Source organism: Callorhinchus milii, unplaced genomic scaffold, assembly GCF_018977255.1.
Source record: "Callorhinchus milii isolate IMCB2004 unplaced genomic scaffold, IMCB_Cmil_1.0 Scaffold1, whole genome shotgun sequence".
Taxonomy (NCBI): domain Eukaryota; kingdom Metazoa; phylum Chordata; class Chondrichthyes; order Chimaeriformes; family Callorhinchidae; genus Callorhinchus; species Callorhinchus milii.
Window position 1 is genome coordinate 20,297,981 of NW_024704742.1, and position 16,944 is coordinate 20,314,924.

General features: G+C 38.3%; 1 protein-coding gene across 3 annotated transcripts in view; it reads right to left on the bottom strand.

Annotated features, from left to right (window-relative positions):
* The window catches only part of fstl5 (follistatin-like 5), a 297,390-nt gene that overhangs the window by 40,909 nt on the left and 239,537 nt on the right, over window positions 1-16,944 (bottom strand). For all 3 annotated transcript variants that reach the window (XM_007899184.2, XM_007899183.2, XM_007899185.2), the window contains 2 exons: window positions 9,672-9,833; window positions 7,703-7,837 (listed from right to left, as the gene is read on the bottom strand). In XM_007899184.2, the coding sequence (XP_007897375.1) occupies window positions 7,703-7,837; window positions 9,672-9,833 (297 nt within the window). The remainder of the gene's footprint in view (window positions 1-7,702; window positions 7,838-9,671; window positions 9,834-16,944) is intronic.

Here is a 16,944-nt window from a genome sequence, read left to right on the forward strand (position 1 = left end):
CTGATTGTGAAACATCGCTGTGTACAAAGTGGCTGCTGCATTTCAGCCACAAAATACAGTCACACCTCCAAAGTATACATGTGAAGCATTTTGAGACATCTCTACAACATGATAATAATATAATAATAATCCTTGCATTTGATATAATGCCTTATCATGTCTTCGAGACGTTTCAAAGCGCTTCATAGCATATAATAATAATAATAATAATCCTTGCATTTGATATAGCGCTTTTCACGTCAGGAGGACGTTCCAAAGCGCTTCACAGAACACACTGTAAAGTGAATTGACTGTATATTTGTGGGCGAACGCGGCAGCCAATTGCGCACAGCAGTGTCCCACAAGCAACCGGGTTACTATTACTCCTAGGTAAACAGAGGAGTCTGGAGCAAGGAAATTTGCCCAACGTTTCACCCTGCCCGGGAATCAAACCACTAAGCTACAGGACTTCACAAGGCACCATATCAAATGCAAGGATTATTATTGTTTTCATAACTCATCCATAAGTTACCAGCATGTATTTAGAGTGTGTGAACATACTTAAGGTAGTTCACATGGAATGGCAGTATTTAAGGTAATGATAGGATAATTGGTGAGGAACCAACACTGGTAATAATCCTTGCATTTGATATAGCGCTTTTCACGTCTTCTCGACGTCTCAAAGCGCTTCACAGAATAGACTGTAAAGTGAATTGACCATATATTTGTGGGTGAAAAACGGCAGCCAATTGCGCACAGCAGTGTCCCACAAACAGTCATTGATTGAAAATGACCAATTTATTATTGTTTTTTTATGAGGGATTATTAATAGGCATGTGGAAACTTACTCAAGGTTTCACCCTGTCTGGAATTGAACCAGATGTCTCGCTTGCAAGGCGAGTGCTCTAACAACTGAGCTACAGGGCTGGGTAGGTTGTTGGATGATTCGAGGACATGAGACCCTTGAATTTAAGATTATAACTAGCAGCATGAATGGGAAAGTTAAGATCTTTCCTCTAAGAGGATTATCAGAATAAGAAATGATTTGCCAGAGCTAGGTATTGGAGAAGAGTCAATTGGAACATTCAATATGGAATTAAATAAGCAGAAGAAGGGTATTATTGAGAAAGAGCAGGGAATTGGTATTAGAATAGACAATTAATTGGAGGAACAAATACTGACATTAAATTGATGTGTCAATGGCCTCCCACTGTGTCATAGATTTCCAAGGTTTTATGGAGTCAAGTACGTATTTGCAAACTCTCCTCTTTCGCTGCTCCAACACAGTAACTGTAAACCTATAATTCACCAGTACGATGGTTACCTTGGCTGCACCAATCCTTGTGTTTTGATGAACAAAATGCTCCAATTAATGCCCAATTTGGATAATTTTGTGCTGTCGATCAGCATTAGGCATTAAGCGCGTAAAGCTGGATGCTACCCCGTATGAATGGTGCTATATAAATGTAAGTTGTTGTTGTACGTTGTGAAACAGATTGTTGATTTTGGTTGAATATGAACTCATCTCTCTTTGTTCAATTGTTGACTGAATGAAGTTCTAATCTACTGAATCATCCGCAAGGAGCAATACTGGTCTGTTTTGTCAGAAAATGCGAAAATCAACGTTAGACACACAAGCAATGTTTTATGGCCCAAGCTGCTTTGTTCTATGTTCATTTTCAATCTAGAAATCATGCTGATTGGTTTAATTGCTAGCAGATGTCTCTCAAGTGCTACACATTTGGTGGGAAACTGCACATCTCCAGCAGGACTCTTCCTTGGTTCCCTCTGCTACACGTAGCTGCTCAATGTTCAACAGTATTGCCATTGACAGAAACAACTTGCCCATCTCCAGTGCAGAACACATCAGCACGTCATGAATGGCTCTGTCTGCATTGTACAGTGATGACAGACAAATTAATCAGCATGTTATTTCAGAAAACTTATGAGCACTAAGATATATTGTCGACAGCATACCCTCAGCTTGACCCTGCCTAAAGACGTGTCTCCTTGTCTGCGCTTGAGTATTATGGAGGGATGACATCTGATGAGCTGAAGTGCCTTCTTCATCCAAACCAATCTTGTGATCTTGCAATATAATACCATTTAAAAGATCAGAATACACTGTAAATCTAAATTTGGATTTACCAAATGCCCTGGCCTGAATACCTGGCCAACAATCCCCCAGATAAAATTAGTCATTCACTTCATGTCTGTTTGTGGGGCATTTCTGTGCTCTAATTAACATTCAACAATAACAATTTACATTTGTATAGAGCCTTTCACGTTGGGAGAACATCCCAAGGCACTGGACAGTCAGGGATGTGGACTCGAGCAGGAGGTTAGGATGCTCGCTCGAAGAGGATGGTCTTTAGAAGTGCTTTTAAGGAGGCAAGGGAGGCAGCAAGACATAAGGACTGTGAGATGGAGTTCCAGAAGGTAGGGCAGAGAAACTGAAGGAGTTGGTGCTGTCAAGTTTAGATGTGGTAAATGCGTGGGTGAGAGTTTCAGCAGCCTGAGCGAAGAGGGAGTGGCGGAAACAGGCGAGGTTGCGGAGGTGGGGAAGGCAGAGCGGGTCATGGCACAGATGTGGGGCGGAAAGGATAGTTGAAGGACAAACAAAATGCCAAGGTTCCGGACTGGCTCAGTGCGGTGCAGTGTGAAACCCTGGATGTTGATGCTACCAGTGCCTTAGGTGTGGAGGAGCTGACGGGAGCCAATCAGGAGAGCCTCAGTCTTGTTGACATTCAACTGTAGAAAGTTAGCTCTCATCCAGGACTTGATGTCTGACAGATATTCTGTCAGGACAGCAGTGGTCCTGGAGTCGAGGGTGGAGGCAGAGAGGTAGAGTTGGATGTCATCCCCATACATGTGGAAATTGACTCCATGTCTGTGGATGTTAGCCTGCCTCAGTTTATAGGTAGGACTCTTACCTCTGAATCAGAATGTTATGGGTTCAAGCCTCAAATTGGGACTTGGAAGCTCTATGTTGGGATATTGAACTCATATAGTCCAGGTTGACACGCCAATGTAGTGCTACTTTGTTGGAGATGCTGAGTTTGCTAACAAAATGCCCAATAAATCCTGTGAAGTGTTTTGAGTTGTCCTCCAGAATGTAAGGCACAAGAGGAAATGCAATGATGACTATTATTAATAAATCCTGTGAAGCATTTTGACATGTTTTGAAAACATGCTAAAGCACTGTATCAAATGCACGGAACTGAAATATGTCTACCATGGCACCCATGGCCTCAGGATTCAATGTGAAACAACAAACTGGCAGCGGAGTGCAGGTTGGTGAAAATTAAAGATGAGAAGAAATTTGTGGCATTTCATGATGCATTCGTTGTGCTAACTAAAAGCATATGAATAAAGTGCACTGCGTTTTTCTGATCTGAAACTAAAGGAAAATCTGAAGTGAAATGTGTAGAACAATATGTTGCAATACTTGTATAAGACACTGACATTTAGAGCTACAGTTGCTGAAAGCAAAATCAATTCACATCACATCCAGCAGGTTTCACTTTGACAACGACCACGTGAATTTAAGTTGCAAACGTTTATTTCTGCCACCGGGACAAAATCTTAATTTATTGAAAATTTTTATGATGTAAAACTCTTAATTACACCACAAGCAGAGCAAAGGACCCATTTAGACATGGTGTTTTATAGAGTATCTGCATTAAGGAGGGAACCACATGTGTCTTAGAAATGTCTGTAGTTAGAGAACAGCACTGCACAAAAACACAAGTGCCATCGGCCCCAGGAAGTGAGTGCACACTCCAAAACAATCACGCAAAATTCTATTGTTATGGGGTTTTCAGTAGCTTGAGCACACTATGGCTTTTCTGAAATGTGCCAGGCACCCAGCTGAGCATTCATTGCTGCTAAGTTAGTAATCGTTTGTAGATTCCTTTGATAATTTGTTTAGCTACAGCATCTGCGAGCCATGCACAAAAACAGTCAAATTTTAAAAAAAGCTCTTCCGTTAAAGTAATTAGTCTCCATATGAGAGGGAAGGGATGATGACTTCTCCTCAGCTTCCACCTATATCATTCTTGAACCAGCCATTAAGAGGCTGTGATTCCCACAAATAATTTATTTGTGCTTATGTAAGCTTCAAATACGTTTGCTTATAACAGCGAAATCCCATTGTCTGCAGAAGCGAGTGTGAGAAACTCTGACATCTAGTTTGTCAGTCACTGCTGATGCCACTTAGTGCACCTTGCACAGAGTAAGTAAGGTTAGTGGAATTCTGACAGTCTTGTAGTTGGTAATTTTATGGTGTGGGAAGCTGGTGAATTAGTATCAGGCCTTGGTACACCACGTTTCCAGATAATGTAGTAAACCTGTGCATTAGGCAGCTCCATTACGAAGGGTGCTATGATGGGATTCTCCTGTAATATCTTCTAGACTGGAGAATAGAGGGAACGTTCACTTTTATTATGTCTCTTGCTATACTGTACAGAAATGAAAGTGAGATTGAAAGTGAGGATTTGTTGTTGGCTAAAGTCACTTTGGAGGCAAGAGGATGAATATTTTCTGAGGCGATGTGTATTTCCCTGCATTGCAAAACCGTCTTTGGTTTTATTTCACGTTCCAAGTGAGAGGCTTACTCACAATAACTATAAAGCTGTTACTCTGGCAACACTGATCACTGTGTGTTACGGGAACAACCAGTGACACCAGGCAGAAGGCATCACACCTGATAAATAGACCTATAGAACGACAAGTAAAATATACGCCATGCTTCAAGCAATACTTCAAGCAAAACATGCAAACGTGCAAATTCCAATGATCTAATTTGAACAGCAGAACCGTGAGGTTAAAGAGCAGTGGATATGAAAGTGAAGCATATCTTTGCTGATCCTGAGTTCACTCATTGTGTACATACTGTTTGAAGTGTTTTACTGATTCAGCTCTGTGGAAACTATCAGAAATGTAAATTGCCCCAATCTAACATAAGAGAAACCAACATACACTAAAATCATCAATACTTTCTTTTTGATATGGTGTTCATTAGCAAATCAAATAGTTATTTCTTGAAGCGATCCCTGAGGAAGGGCTTAAGTATTAATTATTCTTTTCTATTTACACTGTCCCAGAAGAATTGTAATGATGTATCTGATTGCCTTTAATTATCCTTCTGCACAACAGTGAATAAAAACCTGTTACTTTAAACAGCTCCACACTACGAAAGCCTTAAAGTATCCGCAGAATGTATGATGGTATTATTCTTAGCTTAACATCTGTTTAGGTAGAGGCAGTGTTTAAATTTGGAAATGAATGTCAAAAGTAAGGTGTTCTGTGTGAAAATACATCAGGATAATAAAACACTAGAAGCAATTCTTCCATATGCATCAGCATATTGTGAAAATACGTAAGTAGCACCGCTATTTGATTTTTTTTATTCTCTGACATTCTCAATATAAATTATCCTTGAGCCGTTCTTTCTTGCAGCGTCGTTTTATTACAATATAGACCTTTGTACTGTATGTTTCAATTTCTGATTCTTCATCATTAATAACTGAAACTTCATTCGTTTATTGATTTGGTTTGTTAACGTTTGTGATCAGGGTGAGAGATATCAGTGTTGATGACTGAAATGACATAATTCCAACACCACCATTTGTGGAGCGCCTTTCACGTCAGGAGGACGTCCCAAGGCGTTGGACAGTCTGGGATCCTCATCCAAACTGGTCGGGAGGGGTGGAGGGCAACAAAAACAGGGGTAGGAAGGCACGACTGAAGGCACAGTCGAAGAGGAGGGTCTTGAGACGGTTCTTGGGAGGAGACAAGGCAGAAGGACTGTGGAATGGAATAGTGGGGCAGGTAAGGTGGGGGACGTGAAACAGGCTGGAACCCGCTGAGCGGAGGGAGCAGACAGATTGGAGTAGAGGTAGCGGACAGAGGATTAGAAGATTACAGGGATTGGGAAGAGCAAGGCTGTGGAGGGTTTTGAAGGTGAGGACCAGGGTCTTGAACTGTACCCTCTGAGTGATGGGGAGCCAGTGGAGCCGGGTGAGGATAGCAGTTACACAGCGATGAAACTGACATGGATTGCTCACAATGCATTTTAAATTCGTAAAACAGATCAAGTAAATTGGAGCACTGTTTTTTGCAGTCTTCATAAATGTAGAATTTTACTAAGAATATCAGCTCCCAAATAATATTGATTTTCATCATTTGTTCCTTTCCTCTTTTCTTTACAAAATGTAGACAAATTATAACCGTAAGTCCATTAATGGACACATCTTCTTAAAGAAATATTCCTTCCACAAAAAACAAGCTACTGTGATAACTTGGAAGTAAATAAATAATATAAGTTTACCAGTGACACTCAATATAGGAAGGATCTATATTTTCAACTTGGAGTCCGTATTGAAGAATCCCATTACTAATTGCTGTAATTTAGATCCTAATCTTAACACCAAGTACTTATAAGTTCACAAGATTGTTTTGGCTGAAGAGGACACTTGGCACATCTGATCTTGTCCTTCCAGAACACACACCCTAATGTCTTCCTCACCACAGAATCAAGCTACTTATTAAATTAGTCCAGTGCCCTGGCCTTATGGCAAACTTAATCCAGTTGTGAATTGCGTTCTGGGTAAAGGAAAACATCCTTAACAAGAACAAGGCCCTCCTGAGTGCGGATCAATCAGAACTCTTTATCTATGTGCTCACCTGCACCAGGCTCCTTGACCCTGTCACATCCACCCTCGCCCGGCTCCACTAGCTCCCCATCCCCCAGAGGATAGAGTTCAAAATCCTTGTCCTTGGCTTCAAAGTCCTCCATGGCCTTACTCTTTTCAATCTCTGTTACCAGCTAACGTCATATAGACTTGTTTGTTCTCCCTCCGCTCAGCAAGCTCTGCCGAACTCCACACACCCCTTCACCCAGCCTCTTCACTGTTGGTGGTCGGGCCTTCAGCTTCTCTGCCCCCACCCTTTGGAACTCTATCTCATAGTCCCTTCACCTCACTCCCTCCCTTGCCTCCTTCAAAGCATGTTCAAAACTATTCCAATGGATAAAATGCAGCGTAAAGCTCCATCTATTCTGCACCAACTAAAGTGCCTTCACCTTGGAAGAGCAGCTCTACTTACCCAGAATTACATAGGCAGCCTTATTCTAAGCATGAACATTGCTCATAAGTGGCTGAGACACCCTAGCATTGTTTCAATTAGTGCTCAGATCTACAATTTTCTTTGATAAAATGAACTGAAACATCTTTAAAACCCACCTTAAAGCTTATCTTTTTGACTGTGTTTTTGATCACCTCCCCACTCTCCCTCCTGCACCAGCTTGAATATCCAGGCAGCTGTGTAATGTGGTTTGAGATGTCCTCATGATGTGAAAGGGGTTGTATAAATGTAAACTGTTGTTGATATATACGTTGATATCCAAACTTTACTTGATCCTTATAATCCATTGTTGTAACTTTTTAATTCACCTTAATAAGACCGCAAAAGGAATGCTGAAATAGTCTTGACTATGTTCACTCAGAAGAATGTCACCAAACTGCTTCCAGAAACATTGTAAATTTTTTGCAAGCAATCAGCAAATAATAATACCATGGGTTTCTGCTTTGGTTCCCTTTGCTCCGGTCAAGAACCTGTTGTATCTCAGCAGCCTTTCACATTATCAATAGAAACAGTGAAAAAAATCATGCAAACAAAGAATAAACAAACAAATGAACCAAAAGATTGGGGTTGTACATACGTGTTTTCCTGGCCGAATCTTCCACAAAAAGAGATGAGATATCTTCATCCACTCCTGCATCATTCTTGGCAATGCAAGTGTAAGCTCCTGTATCTTCATAGCGCACATTACTAATGTGCACCCCACTACCATTTGCTAAAAAAAGAAGATAAATTTAATATACTTCCTTACAATGTAGTTGACTTTGTCTGATAGCCCAGTTTTTGCAATGTACCATTTTGACCAAGCAAACAACATAGCAAAGTAGTGTGTCCATATCACTAGGACATGACCTGAAATACAAGTCATAATGTTGCGGGCTTAAGACCATAAGAAATTGCAAACCTCTGGAGCCTTGAAAGGGGAAGGAGGAGAAAATGTAAGACATTTTCTGTTATAATACAAGTCATTTTAACCTTTCTAACATCATTATCCTTTATTAAAGAATGGTAGACCTTGCTTGGTGATACTGCAATGAAGAATAAATTCTTTGACAAGTGCAGCTTTTCATTGAAACACATTTGACATAGTTTGTAGTCAAGCACAGTACTTTCCAAGGTTTTATGTATCACTGCAGTTTCCTCTGTTTTGGATCAGCATCCTTATCTATTCATAACAGAATGTTTTTTTGCAATTCAGAACTAAAATAATCTTTATTTTGAAGCTGACGATATTTGTTGAGCAGAACACATAATTCACAAGTGCCTAATTAAGTGGCTTTCTGTTCATAAATCATTGCTATACTTATGTGCATTTTGTCTTTACCAAATATACCAATCATTGTGATATTCAATATATTTTGTTTTAACAGAAAATGTCTTACATTTTCTCCTCCTTCCCCTTTCAAAGCTCCAGAGGTTTGCGATTTCTTATGGTCTTAAGCCCGCAAGATTATTTCGTCGTAAAATTTAAAATCACACAGAAATTGGATAGTTCTTGCATGAAATCATAATTTGGAATTAAGTTCTTTTAAAGAGCTGTGGAAACCGGCATCCAAATTACAACTTGATTTGAAAAAGTTTCCACAATTCTGTGTGATCTTAAATTCTAAGGCAAAATGGTCATATGGATAAAACTATGTATACATGATTCAGGACATCTGATGTCAAATATCATAGTCCATTTAAGACAATATGCTATGTCCTACTCCCAGACCTTTGTTAATACCATACTATAGCCACTAAGTGCTATATTTCATATTACTATGTGTGAGGTCTGAAGACTTCTGCAAGCCTCTGATGATGTTTGAGAGTGTGGAAAGCAGTCTCATCTTATTCTTGAGGCACCAGCATAACTCAGACTGAGTAAGACTGAGTTTTGTGTTTAAAAAAAATACATGTTATTGATGTTCCTTAAATAAGGAATAGAATGGATTTAGAAATAGCACAATTTTGAACCCATCCTTTCTAACAATGCGTGATCAAACTGAATGATGAGGCTTGATCAATGTTCAAATAGCAACAAGATAAGCTGTTTTAGTTTCCACTCTATCCATCTGCTTTTGGAACCAAATACTTTATTTGCTTTATTTTTGTTAGAACTAAGTGACAACAGTTCAATGATCTGTGATGATGTTCATAAAGGAGTATTAATGCCACAGTACAGCAAATTACTACTAATGTTTTTAACAATGTTGTTGAATACACATAAGGTATTTACACTCTTCTATGCACATTACACAGGGAGACATATTTCTTGTACGAAGGAACGGAATCTTGTAAAAACACAATGTTATTTTGCTATCAGTTAAAAACAACTGGAAGTATTTACACAGGGCTATCTGCAATGCCACATCCTAAACTCTCTGTTGGATCAATGTACAATAAACCATGATGAAAGAAAGATAGTTGGTGTGCCATTTACAATTTACACTGAGATTTTATTATAGGTATAGGAGGCATATCATATCAACAACCAAATAATTCATGTGCTTTGTGATTTTGGTCAGCAAAATAAAACTCTTAACATATACTGTTAGATGAGGTATTACCTTGCAGAGTGAGCTGCTTGGAAAGTTTAGGCATGATGTCAATACCATTCTTCAACCAAGTAATCTGAGGATTTGGAATGCCTTCAGCGTGACACCGGAGACTAGCGGTCACACCTGGTTCTCGAGCCTGGCTCTCTGGATAGACCCTAATGACTGGAGGAACTACGTGTGGAGTGGAAAAATAACAAGTCAGCATGCCACAGAGATTCTAAGGCAATCTTCACAATAATTAACACCACGTCCCTGGAGAAGGAAAGTTTTGCAGTGCAAATACCAACTACAAAATGTTTGAAGCTGTGGGCTTCCATTTGTGTAGAAGGTCAACTACCACCAGAATCCACGATTCAAAGGAATTACAAATTAATCAGAAACCAGGCTTATTAGCCTCAGTGCACTCTGTTTCCAGACTGAACGTTTGGCAGTTTCTAGTTACATAACGTTTGGCAGTTTCTAGTTACGTAAATTCTATTTGATGAGCACAATGAAATGATCAGCGACTGGGGGAAAGGCTACTTTCAACGGATCAAAGGAAGCAGAAATAGGAGGAGGCCATTCAGCCCAATAAGCCTGTCCCATCAGTTTATTAGGTTTTAGCAGATCTTTTTGATCCCAATACTCTTTCACTATACCCCTTAATACCTCAACTATTCAAGTATACATCTTTCTTTTAAACATATCTACTGATTCCTTATCTACAGCTTACAGTGTCTTCCACTTCTTCACGATCCTCAGTGTGAAGAAATACCTCCTGCCCTCATTTCTAACCATTTTTGTTTTGATTTTATGCCCTGCAATGGATCTCTCTACCAAAAGGAAAAATCATTCGCTACCTAACCTGTCTGCTCCTTTCATTATTTTAAATATCTCAATTGAAGCGCCTCTTAACCTTCTCTGCTGTAAGGAATATAATCTCATGTCTCATTATACAAATAATTTCTCATCATACCAAATACCCTTCCAAGTAGTCCAAGTATTAATCTAGTGAACCACTGGATGCCATCCAAGGATAATATATACTTCCTATGATTAGTATTCTAAACTGAACACTGTACTCTAAACCAGTTCTGACTAGTGCTCTCCACACTTGGAACACCACGTTTTTACTTTTCTATTTAAAAAGTAATTTAATTTTTAAAAATGAAATTAATTTTCACCCAAAAAATATAAAGTCAATTCACTTTGCAGTATATTCTTTGAAACATGTTGAGGTGTCTCAACAACTTGATAAGGCGCTATATCAAATGCAAAGATTATTATTATATTCTGGACCTCTTGGAAAAATGCCAGTAACCCATTTGCTTTATTGAACTGCCTTCTGCACCTGTGAATTAAGATCTATTAATTTTGGATCCCTAGACCATGCTGCTCATCTGCACTTCTATTTCTAAAAATGCCAGAACACATCTTTCTTAACTGTTTGCTTTCTCTCACCTAGTTACCAAATCTCCTATTTTTTTAATTAGTTATTTTAACTGATTAAATATCAGATGATTAAACATTTTTTTTAAGTTCTGATTCAAGCACCCTAACACTATTCTGTGAATTATTGCATACAATAAAAACAACAACAACAACAACAAGATTCCATTTATAGAGCGCCTTTCACGTCGGGAGGACGTCCCAAGGCGCTGTACAGTTGGGTCAGGACCCGAGCACCGGGGAAATGGTCAGGATGAGGGGAGGGAAGGGAGGGAGGTGAGGGGAGGGAAGGGAGGGAAAATTACTATTATAAGATGAACATAGTTTGGGCAATTGTTATAGGTGTTGCTGTAGTATCTCTTCCCCCTATTTGTAACTTCTCTTAACAATGTGGTTTATGAGCACACAGAACCCTGGAAAGGGCACAGCTGGGGCAGCAGAACACCAGACAATGGAAAGTTGACTGGATGTTAGGAATATAAGAAACTACAGAATGAGAAAAGGTCACTCTGCCCATCAAGACAATTCATTCCAAACGCACAAAACATGCTCCATCATGGCCCACTTTACCAATTTAATTTCCAAAATTTCTCTCTACTCTAATTGTAACCTGAATAAAATCTAATCTTACTTTGCATATTATTCACCGCTAAATGATCTCATGCACTGATATATTATTGCCTTCCTTCACATCTTGTCATTCCAGTATCATGTTCAAGAAATATCACATTCAACATAAATTTAATAATTTATTTCGATAAGTATTATTATAACCTTCAGTCTTGTGCCTAAATAGCTGTTTATTCATTTTTTTAAAAAAGATGCTAAACCAATCAGATTAAACTCCTTTAGCTGTGAAGTTATTCCATGTTCCTGTTACTCTGAAAATGTTCTTGGTTGAAGTTTTGTCTGTGAGTTTTATTTTTATATGCTACAGTTTTACATTCAGGTTTCAAATTTAATAATTTATTAGTTTTTCATTTTATCCATTCCTCTCCGAATATCAGAATCCTGGATTATGTCCGCTCAATTGTTCTTTTCTCAGTTAAAAATTTCAGTCCTGTTGGCCTCTCTTAAGAATGTTTTAGAGCCCTATATCCCAGAATTATCCTTATTGCTTTTCTCTGGATCTTTTCCGACACATCAGTATTCTTTTGAAGATATGATACCGAAACCCAACTGTGACTTTTTAAATGTCTAATGATTGTCGTAATTTAATAGGAATTTCTCTTTCTCGGATTTTATAATAATCCTTGCTTTTGATATAGAGCCTCATCACGTCTTCAAGACATCTCAAAGAGTCTTGAAGATGTGATAAGAAACTTTTATTTATCAGAAAATATTCCACATATATTGAAACAAAATCTTTCCACTGCGTTACAAAGACCGCTATGACTGTGTTTTAATGAAGAATCTTGCTGTAAACCTTCAGTAGTTTCTTGCTCAGGTCCAAAAGTCAACAGCAATGTTTGAACACCTATGGTTGATGTTTGGTGCAATTCACTGAAACAAAGCCCTCACCAAGCATGCATAAATGAAGATTTTTTAATATAATGTTCTACTAAGAATAGCTTAGAGCAATATCAAGGGTTTTTAAGAAATCTATATTGCATATTACTCACTATAAAGGATAATTAGCACAATTTCTTGGAATCTATTACAAAATAGTCTTAACTAATTTAAAATTAATTTCTACAATACAAATTCAGTCATTCACTCCATAATGCTCTTTTGAGAACACACACTACAATAATTTTATCATGATCAGTTTGGAATTCTCCTTCAGGAATTAGTATTGGCAGATCAGTCACATACTCAGTCACAGTTGACATATTTCCATTGGAAATCAATTGGTGGGTGACATTTGCAAAAGATAACTAATTTGTTTTTTTAAACTAATTAATCGGCGATCTTATCTCCAGTCGCTATTCAGATGACAGCAGCATTTATGTAATTGGAATAAACACACCTCCTTATAAATGAAGGTCACAAAAACACAAATAGGCTTCTTGTCTTGCCTAAATTGATCTAACTTATGTTAAAGGTAGATACGAAGGCAGATTTAGTGGAGAGCAGATTGGGGGTTTCAGTCTCAATACTGCTGGCCACTGAACCTACTAGCCTGACTGGGTGACTCTTCTTAGCTCTTAACTAGATGCAGGGTTACAAAGTTACATAAAATTACATAGAGTTAAACAGGTCATTCGGCCCAATTAACCGTTGCCAGTGTTTATACTCCACATGAGCCCCTAGTCCTCTTGTTTCCCTCTTCTATACCTACTTTAATCCCTTCTTTTCAATGTATGCATCAAGTTTTCTCTTAAATGCATTGACGTTCAATCACAGCTTCTGGCAATATGAGTTATGTCTGTTTTATATTCGGCTCCTACTGCACTAGGAGTGACTCTCAAGCGGTGATGCTCATACTTGAGCATTGCTCATGGAGGAGCCCCAGAGATCCCAGTGATTTCTATTTTTTCCTCTCACAATTGGGAGTCTATAACAACATGGTGTATATAGCTAGATGGGGCCGTGCAAAGGCACAGAACTTTTGTGATTGCATTTTTCCAATGGCTATGACCCATTTATTGGTAAATTAGTCTGTGAGCTACGCTTCAAGGTTGGGTGACTTTGCTTTTGGCATTGTTCCTGGTTCTGCTGCCGTCAAAAGTGTTCTCAGCAGGTCAATAGGCCTCTGCCTAGGAGGATGGAAAACCAGTCTCTTTTAGGCCAGTAAATTAACTTTTAGTATGTGTTGGGGTGTGGGGTTGGGAATGCGCAGAAATGTCTGTCGGGTCTCTGATAAAGAGCAGCTGATGGATGGATTGCTGTGACTGGTACCAAGATGCAGTCATTACATGTACAGACTTTGGGGGCTAAAGGGAGAAGTGTAGATAGGTTCGGAGAGAGAGAGAGCCACTGGTAAAAAGAGCTAATGCATTCTCTCCCAGAGATGATAACTGATTACTTCCACAATCTCTGAGTTAGTTGTCACTGTATTTGTCTATCTTAGCATAGAATTATTGTTACAATACTTTAAGTAAGATTGTCCTATGTACATTTGATTGTATTTATTTTCATTAAAGAAACAATTTGATTGAAACCATTATTAGCATGGTTAGTGCCCTGAAGCCGCCAGGCTGATCACTAAAATTTACTGTTTTGACAGAGGGAGATTTCAGCCCTCTGATACAACATGGGAAGGCAAAATTGAACAAAACACCTCAGAACAAAATTTAGGTTATAAATTTGTGTAAGATAAAATGAATAAGTTAAGGAACACATTAAGGAATACCGCAAATTGTACCTTTTGGGCATCAATGAACATATATCATAGGAAACTGGTGAGGATCTGCTTAAAACAGCTAAGTAAGTTGTCTGTCTGAAACATTTTGCAAAGCTGAGATATCTATACAATGAGTGCATTCACCAACATTTCCATAAAACCTTGACTGTCGTTCAAATTAGTCAAACCTGAACTCCAGTGCTCCTTTTCAGTCAAATACAGACTGATATTTAGCTAATGCTTCCGATATGAAACCAACACCCTAAGGTGTTTATAATGAAGGAGAACTAAAGCAAGCCAGCAAGATAGGAAACTATATTTTATGTAACATAGTTCTGTATGGTTCAGTGGTTGTGTGAGTGCTGTGCGGCTCATGTATATTATTTGGAGTGTTTTGATACTTTGTACTGAGTCTTAAGCCTTAATTAAATAAAAGGTCATTCTGAAAATGGAAGGTTACTAAAACAGATTGCAAAGTATGTAAGCACTGCCTGTAAGTCACTTAAGAGCTATTAAATGGTCAGAATCATTCATGGGGAAATTCCAAATTTGCATAGGAATTTATAATAGCCAGAAATGGCAAATTGTGGAACTCAGTCTTAATTTTCAAATTTGTTTTCTGTAGCTCTGCAGTTCTTAAAATGATTTACAATAAAACAGTTTCAGAATTTTCATCAATGTGTTGAAGAGGAAACTTTATGCAGGCATGAAGGAGAAGGCAATGGAGGGATATTGGAGAGGAGATTAAGAAGGGTGGGGCTTCTGTGAAGAAAAAATACCATCATAGATTATTTGAGCTGAATGCCGTTTCCGTGCTGTATTGTCTCCCGACGTGAAAGGTGTTATACAAAAGTAATTTTGTTATCTTGTTGTATCGATAATTTTCTGCAACAATGAAGGCTGTGTTTAACAATTTTGACAAATTCCCTAAACGTTTATTCTATTTATGATGTAATTTCAAATTCCAGCAATATGAGTTATGTCTCTTTTATATTAGGCTTCCTGTTGCCCTTTGAGTAACACTATGAGTGATTCTCAAATATTTTACATAATTTTACATAGAGTACATCTTTCAAATTTTCAAGAAGAAATTGATGCTTCACATTCTGAAGAGTGAGGTCTTTGAAACTCAATGTTAAATGGTGCTAGTGAAACATAGGAACATCACAAATCAAAATTACATTTTTATTTCTCCGTGTTTGAACCAAGTAGGAGAAGAATTTAACATTGATAGTCTGTGATTATTTTTTGAAATAAGATAAAGTCACAGTATGGGGGAATTCACCCATGCACTTATGTGTTGTAAAGCAACTAACTTGTAAAGATGGCACATAGAAATTAGGGAGCCTCACAACCATTATTTATTCATTGACGGTTTGAACTAATGTCCAGCAGCCAACACTAAAATACAGGCTTATGTCTGTGCAAATATACTGTGGGATTTAACAGTGCCTGGCACAACAATTGCAAATTCTGACGTTTAGCAATCTCTGTCAAGAGCAGGGTCTTAAGACATTAAGCAAAAGTCAAGCTTATTTGATTGAAATAAAATAGAAAACGGAGATCAAGTGCAATAGAAGTAAAAAGCAAATAAGAAAATTTAGGCTGCAATTAATTTTGCTTTAAGGTATATAGCAAAGTGCTTTTTTTTCTTTATTGCCCATAATGTTACTCACGCTGAAATTGATTTTCATTTTAATGGTGGCCATACACTCCTCATTAATCACCTTAAAATGTACTTCACTTGTCTATTAGTTTAGCATAATTACACCAAAATTAATTACATTAACCTCTGGCTATTGGCCACTTCCTTTGGCTCTGAAATATTCTTTCATTGCTGGGAATGTATGTTAATTATTTTGCTAAAGCTGATTAAAATTCTATCACTGGAATATTGTCCAACTTTGCAAAATGAATATTCAGATATAGGGATAACATTTGCAGTCAGGAACAAGAGTGGGAAATCCCATTAAAGGTTGACATCACTAAAAGTGAAGTGCACAATGCTAAATAGAATTTTTGCTCCACAGTGGCTGAGGGAATGATCAAAATGTTATATTAAGGCCCAATTATAAAATGTTTCTTCTTAGTACGGATTAGTTTCTAATAGTAACAGTCTGGACCTCATTGACTGTAGTTATGTGCAACTGGCATGCTCGCATCTCATGAGGCAATTAGCCCTCATGCTCAAATGGATTACTTCTGGGCCAATGGGTCACCACTGCACAGGAAGTAACATTAGTGCAGACTTAATGACCTGGATGTTGGCCATTTTAGCTTCCTGTGATCAAAACATGGCCGCCCTCAGAGGCATCAGATTGCTGATGACGTTTTCCAATTACAACATTTAACTGTTCCTAAAACTAGTCCAGTGTCCTAAGGCATCCGTTACAGCTGTGATTTAGCCTCTGTGTAGAGAAATACTTCCTGACGTCTGTCCTAAAATTCTCCTTCACAACTCTGAACGTGACATCTTGTCCTATGACCTGTGCGTAGCTGAAAATATTATTCTATAATTAGGCAATGGAACAAAAGACTGCATTGGGAATTTTGAAACAATTATTTCTG